A 7,500-nucleotide genomic window follows, 5' to 3' on the forward strand; every position below is an offset into this window, starting at 1 on the left:
TCAAAACGTGTTAATTTGAAGGCGTTGTATAGTTAGTCCTTCCAAATGCCTGGTCTAGTCGGTCAGTTCTGTCAAATGGAAAGCGTCCTAAAACTAGCAGTAATCAAGGATTCGTGAGGTGGATTCGATTCCTGTTGTCAGCGACGAGACATTTAAAGGTAGTTCTATATTTTGGGCATAATCGTTTTGTACCTTTTTCTAGTATTTGTTGAGTTTATGAAGCTATCACACTAAGTATTTTTGACTGTTTTCTTGTTGCTAATAAGTTTCTTAAAGGTAATTATGGAATACATTCGTTATAATGCATTATCAGTTTTGTGGGATACTAGTAGCCTTTCTTACTGGATATTCAAACAGCCCAGCATGTACAGCACGGGATACTGCCGGACTGTCACCCATCCAGGTATTAGCTTCGTCCAACAGGACTTGACGTCCCTTGAGCAAGCCGTAAATAACATTATAATGTGAGATCGGGGTTATTTGTGCCAAAACGAGATGGTACCATTAGAATGCGGCCTCGAACGCAATAAATCAAATAAAAGATACTTCTTCATTGTCATTTCGTGAATAAGTAAGCAGTAAAAACGTATTAGTTGAATGTAATACGGTATAGTGTAGTGTGATGTAGTGTTGTGTTTAAAATGCAATGTACTATATGTGATGCAAGAATAGAGTAAGAATGTGAATAATAATTACATAATTAAAAAAAGCACGATATTTCTTTTGTCAGGACCCAGTGTTGTTCTCTGGAACACTTCGTTTAAACTTGGATCCGTTTGACAATCACACGGATGAAGAGCTTTGGAAAGTACTTGAAGTCAGCCATTTAAAGAACTTTGTTTCAGGGCTCAATGACGGTCTACAGCATGAAGTGACAGAGGGAGGAGACAATTTAAGGTGAGACCGTGAGACCTTGAAAATCTGTATTTTAATGCAGCCGTTCTTGTAAATGTTTCTGTTGTATATGTTAAGGCTTTTTCAAGAATTTGTTTTCGCCGGTTTAGGTCTTTCACCAAGGTGACAAGGTGTGAGAATTTCACTAGTACTTTTACAGTGTTATCAATAAATCTATTGGAAACTTTTGTTGAATCTCATTTACAGTGTTGGTCAGCGGCAATTGGTGTGCCTTGCGCGTGCGCTTCTCCGTAAAAGTAAGGTCCTTGTTCTTGATGAAGCTACAGCCGCGGTGGACCTGGAAACTGATGAGCTTATCCAACAGACGATTAGGCGTGAGTTCGCTGACCGCACCGTGATCACCATTGCTCACAGGCTCAATACTATCATGGATTATGATAGGTAAGGAAGGAACAGTTGAAAAGCTAAGGTGTCAGTGGTTCGGAAGATCTTTTAGTGGATTTCTCGTTGCACCCTTGCTGTGATTATTGTCTCTTTTGAGTTTTGAGTAGATTGACACTCAAACTTGCATTTGATGAAAGCTCGAGGGGAACGAAATGTTTGCTTGGAACGGGAAGGCCTGGTCCAAATAAAGCCAGCGGTCATTCTCAATTTTTGCTAACCCTATCCGCCCATATTGTTTGTCCTGTCTTTTTTACTCACAAAAATCAACCCCCTTCCCCAATTTTCTCCAGCCTTTCCCACACTCTAAACGACTAAATAACGGCCATTCTCTTATGCATGGAGACCCACTTTTTCATATGAGGTGACCAAGAAGCTCTGCAAAACAGCGTCTCATTCTGAGTGTTTCATCCTATTTGTATTAACAATAAGGTATCATTTTCAAATCGTTACCAACGTTTGCTGTAAAGAAAACAGTTGGCAGGATTTGATTGATATCTGACCGACTCCTAGATATTGATAAGAAAGCTATACTAACATCTCAACCACCGCGCCCCAGGTATGTGCGCAAAGCTCGATGTGGTCTTTTAGTGGAAAGTGAATGTAATGGGATCTTGCTGAGAGATAAAGCCCGATTCCAGATTTTCTTAGAATCAGATTGTTTCCTTATTACGCGACGACAGCATTATTGTTGTTCAGGTAATCTCGTTCCCGGGATCCACTCTTTTCTTCCTTAAGGGAGTAAAAGAGAGGACACTGGAAACGATTGCCGAGGAGCGGAAGCATCTCAGTTTCTTCTGTTGCGGTAATAGCCCATTTCCGAGTTGCTGCATGCCCCAGTTTCAAAGCCAGTCCTGGTGCACAGCCATTCAAATGGAAGTGAGTTGCGTATTCTTATGCAAATCAAACTCGTTTCTCTTTCAATAGTCGAGAACCAAGGCTTGCTTCGAAAACGAGACAAGCAGCAACTCGGAAATGGCCGATTCAATACGATCATTGCTCACGTGGTTGGAAGCGATCTATAGCTGTTTCATTGAACGTTTTGAGGAACTGTTTCAACTATTTATTTCCGGTTAATTACTTTGCAGGGTTTTGGTTCTCGATAGCGGTGCCATTGTGGAGCTTGACTCTCCCTCAAACCTGCTGCAACTGAACGGGGTTTTTTCAAAAATGGCAAAGGATGCAAACCTGGCATAAGACACTTAGTTACGCGCTTCAGAGGCCTCAACATAACTTGCCAACTGCCGCATGTCTGCCGGCCTCTTGCCTTTGTTTTGTGTTGTCTTACTCAACCCCACAGTATTGTCACGCAAAGAAACAACGAAAGATCGCTGTAGATGTAGTATTTAAATTAAGCTTGTCTCGAGCAACAGACAGCTAAGGGAACGAAACGATATATAATCTTCTTCTTTTCAATTTAAGTTACCTAGAACATAAGTATATCGCTCCTAGGGTAACTGAATAAAACGTGAGGCATGTTCTTTGATACGCTGGACAGTGGATTTTCTATTTTATATGTCATTACGTGCTTATAACAGTAGGTAATTTTAATTAAAAGTCTCAGGTCCTCGGACCTGAGACTTCCTGTCGGCCCCTTACTTTAGCGGTCCAAAAGCTCATAACTTAGTTACCTGGGGCCAGTTCCTGAAAGGTGTAATAATCTATTCCAGGGATAAATGTGCCGGAATAAGGCACGTTTATACCTGGAATAGAGTTATTACACCCTTCAGGAACCGGCCCCTGGTGTAGTAAGTAATAAATGGTAAGGAAATATAACATCAAATAACATCCACCGAAATCTCAAGCGACATTTCTTTACGTTTCACACATCTTTATATTCCCCTTCATAACAAATTACACGAAAGGAAACCACAATAGTGGCCGGGTATTCTGCAATCGCTCCAAACCCTGAATATCAGAAACACAACTGAGAAGATAGACATTCAGTTCCAAAAGTGGCAACGTTTTGGTGTTTTGTCCAAGTTGTGTAGTATTAAAGTTAAAACACCCGTTTCATAACGGTTAGCTTTCGGTGAGTTTGCTGAGTACCTTGGTTAAAATACTTTTAGAATTTGGCAATTTTTAACAGCTTTCCTCCACAGTCTAGCGGATATCGACATCGGTGTAAAGCAAAAAGTATTGTCGAATTTCCAACTCTCTTATTTCATCTTACACTTACATCTAAGAAAGAAGTAAAGATTACTTCATGTCATCTCAACGCAGAGGGAAACGTGGTCTCGGTGGATGTGGTTTGATTTTATCGTTGATAGCGACCTTGCCAAGCACAGCCTGCTTTTCCACTATACCAAAGTCTCACTTATTCTTTGATTGAACCTGACGTCACAGCGGCCATTTTGGTAGAAAGAACAATAGCGAAAAAGTCTTTTGGGAATTTGATTCTATATTTATGCCATTGTTTTGGCACCAACATGGCCGTCTTATCACGTGAGAGCAATCAAAGAATTCCTCTTATAGCAACAGTCACCAAAGTAGTCGTAGCACTTAGCACTTCCGGTACTCGGTCGAAAATCGCTCAATTAAGTACAATAACTTCAAGTTTGCGATGTACGTAGTGTGCGGACACAAGAAATGGTCGTGACATGGAGGAGTGCTAGTGTTTTGAAAACCTTACCCTTCGATGTCGCTGTGTCCAAGAATCGAACCCAGCACTCCTTGTTGGAAGGTGATATCTTTTATCTCTGCGCCACCTGTTTACATTGCAACCAAGTGCTGTATGGTCTTTGGTCAATCGAGTGCATACGGCAATCCGTTGAAGTAGTTAACAGTTAACACACGAACAGAAGTCGTAGCTTGTTTGTCTTTCTGTCTCGATGCTGGCCCACTGCGTGATTTTTTTAAGAATCCTTGGAATTAAGTGAAAGGTAGACATTTTCCTTACTTTGTAACTTGGGTATCTCCCTGTGGGTTTCGTTTCTTTTGTCCTCGAACACCATTAAAACCAGCAAGACACTCAGTTTACTGGCATCTACCTCTGGGCTTACGTTGTTGTAACTTGTTGATATTAAAACCACATGAAACCGATTTTAAGGCTCTGTGTTTTATATCCTGATTATTTAGTGTCAGTATGGATATTACAAAGAATAAACTTAACACTAACATAGCAATTATCAATTATAAAAACGCAATGTAGGTAATGAACGGTAACATTTTCGATAGAGTGCCACGCGTAAATTTATCTGAATGAATTCTCGTACTTTGTGAAAGTTGCTTCAAATTTCGTGTTTAAACATCGTTGCTAACCATTTGAACTCTTCGTTTGATAACTCACAACTGTAACAAGCCGATGCATGAACTCTGTGGTTCAATAGGTGGTTTTCACGTGACGTCATCGCCGCCATGTTTTTGCACGAAAACAAAAGATCTCTCATTAGCTCCTTTTGTTCTTCCACCAGCAATTGTACATTGCAGCATTGTTATCTGTGTCTCTAGAGATTGGTTGCAAACCACCTATTGGTGAACTCGTTGATTCCATTGGTAGACTCGTTGCTTCTATTGGCAAACTCGGCTCGATCGATGGCAAGAAACAGGTACCCAATTGGAAGCACATTCTATGCAAGTTTTCACGGTGCAATACAACCAAAATAACAGGGCTAATAAACCCAAGACTTCAATTTCCGTTCACTGTTTGACAAGCGAACAAACTGTTTTCAGAAACATTGACAGTGTGGTTGATCAGCACTTCAGTAACCTAATCTTGCACGTGATTCCAAGTTGGACTGGAGCCACTGAAATCATACATAGTGTATATCCACCCTAATCATGCACGTGATTCCAAGGTGGACTGGAGCCAATGAAATCGCAAAATGGAAAAACAAGTCCAAGTCAATTTTTGACTACGATGAAAAAAAAATAAACACGCGCTTCCTACGGCATCCCCGTAATAATCCGACTGGATTGCCATATGTGGCAACCCAGAAATTATGATACAAAGCACTTTCAGTGCTCATTTCCTGGAGGGTTGATTCAAAATACGACGGGCTAATGCTTATGAGAGCTGTGCTCGTAAACACGCTTTTTAAATGAGGTCGAAATTAACTAAAATGGTCCACTGTTACTATCGAATCACGGTTTCAAATTGGACAATTTGAACGGAAGTGTTTCGCAAGAAACGATGGCATCATTCTTTCTCCAATACCTGTTCTGACAATTATTGAAAGTAGTTGCGCTTCGGGAGATGTTTCTGAAAAAAAAAACGGTCATAAATTTGGCAACAAGACACGGAAGAACAAAATATCGGTGGCTAGTTAACCATTCATCGAAGTGGAGGTGACTCGCGGCGAGATAAATACCCACCACGAACCACTACTAAAACAGTGAGATGATATAGCACAGAAAGATGATTTTACCTCATTCATTCCAGCAACTAATACAACGTTTTCCGGCGCAAATCCCGCGCAGAGGTGCATCTCAAACTCGATCCATGCTATTACGCTGCAATAGACCATATTCGTATTCTCAGTATTGGACTGGAACTAGCTTGCAATGGAGGCTAATGCGGGGAAATATATTAAAACGTATTTGCATTTGAAAAGATTTCCCCGCATTAGCCTCCATTGCAAGCTAGTTCCAGTCCAATACCAAGAATACGAATATGGTCTATTGCTCTTCCAACTGCGCTATCAAAACTCGTTGCGAGTCTCTTCTGAAGTGAAGTGTGAAGTCTTAGAGCGGTTTTCAAATGAGTGTCGTAAAACTAAAACCAAGGTAATTACTTTGGCCAATCAAAAAGGACAGAGACATCCAATAAACCAATCAAACCTCAAAGTAATTACACGTAGCCGACACAAAGAGCGGGAAAATGTGCACGCGCGAGCCACAATTGGTTTTGGTTTCACTTCTGATTGGTTGAAAAATTGGCGCGAGAACTTTGAACCAATCACTGAGTGAAGTAATGCAAAACCAAGGTAATTCGCTTATTACTTTCAACACTCAATTGAAAACCACTGTAGTTTTTACTAATGTTGACCTTAATATCTTAAGGCTAATAAACTTGTGGCCCTTGATCCGGCAGACCAGGCTACGACACCGGAAGATCCGTGCCCCGCTCTTTTCGGTCAGGCTGTGGGATATTTAAGGTCCTACAGAGTCACTGTTTCCTTTAACAAGGGTTGTGAGACGGGCCCTATGGTTTAAAGTCCTTATCCGAGAAGACTTGAAAGTCTAACCATTTGCGGATGTAATTACAAAGGCAGCACTTTCTCCTCAGTAATTTAAAGACTGTTAGTGTTGGTCTTGTCAGATGTCGACCTTAAAGCGCAATATTCATCTGCCTTTCGGCAGAATCTTCAAAACTTACTTGTTTCCCCATTCAATGCTAGTGGGACGTCTCGAGAGAACTCAACCTCGTTCCCAGAGACCGTGGGAACGAGGTCGGAAAGAACTTAAATGAACAATGTGAATTTTTTATATTCACTTTATGTTCTATCCTCAACCTATAATCGACAGCCTCACTTGCGCAACCCACCCTCCGGGAGGCACCTTTTATCCTTAAAAGAGGCATTTTTGTATCAAGGCAGGTGAAAAAATTAGGAAAATAAACTAAACCAACAAGGTCAGATCGATTTTAATTTACAGGTTACATTTCCTCAGAGTTAAATACTTGAGTGTGGGGATTATAGCAGAGAGTACAAGGAGTTGGAAAGTTGTCGCGAATTGTGGGTAGTTTAGCCTGCGTAGCAGGCGATTGGCGAATTTTAGACTCTTCTTTCCACCGGGGTTGACTTTCGAGTGATCGTTTTGAATATGGACGTGCGAAAACCTGGACCGAAGTCAAACGAGAACGCGAGGGGGAAGGGGCCGAGGAGAAGGAGTGAGAAACCGCCTGAAAATTAACCCCTCAACACATTTTCACGGACATAGAAAATATCGTTCTTGATTGGCTGATAAACTGTCACAAAAATTCCGCCTGTCAGTCAAAATTTATTGCTCCCTTTCATAAAAAGACAAAACAGAGTGGAAAGAGTCGACAATCTGTTTTCAAACAAATTGGAAACTTACTTGCAGTAGCCACCAATAAATGGAGGTGAAATTTTGGCTGTCCTATCTAAGGGATTTGGCAAGCTTCATGATTTCAGCCTTTTCCAACCTGCGAAAGGCGAAATATATTCTGCATTAGTAATCACACCATTGAGAAGTATCATCGGTGACCAGATCAAAGAAGCTGAAGGATTAGGGCTCACGGCA

The 7,500-nt window shown here is 41.1% G+C and overlaps 1 protein-coding gene across 1 annotated transcript in view; it reads left to right on the forward strand.

Moving 5' to 3' along the window:
* LOC137982205 (multidrug resistance-associated protein 1-like) overlaps positions 1-4,338 on the forward strand; it is a 45,026-nt gene extending 40,688 nt beyond the window's left edge. Inside the window, exons 27-29 of the mRNA XM_068829273.1 lie at positions 731-897; positions 1,102-1,296; positions 2,385-4,338. Of these exons, the coding sequence (XP_068685374.1) occupies positions 731-897; positions 1,102-1,296; positions 2,385-2,493 (471 nt within the window). The 3' untranslated portion in view covers positions 2,494-4,338. The remainder of the gene's footprint in view (positions 1-730; positions 898-1,101; positions 1,297-2,384) is intronic.
* Positions 4,339-7,500: the final 3,162 nt, after the last annotated feature.

The sequence above is a fragment of the Montipora foliosa genome, chromosome 13, assembly GCF_036669935.1.
Source record: "Montipora foliosa isolate CH-2021 chromosome 13, ASM3666993v2, whole genome shotgun sequence".
NCBI classification, from domain to species: domain Eukaryota; kingdom Metazoa; phylum Cnidaria; class Anthozoa; order Scleractinia; family Acroporidae; genus Montipora; species Montipora foliosa.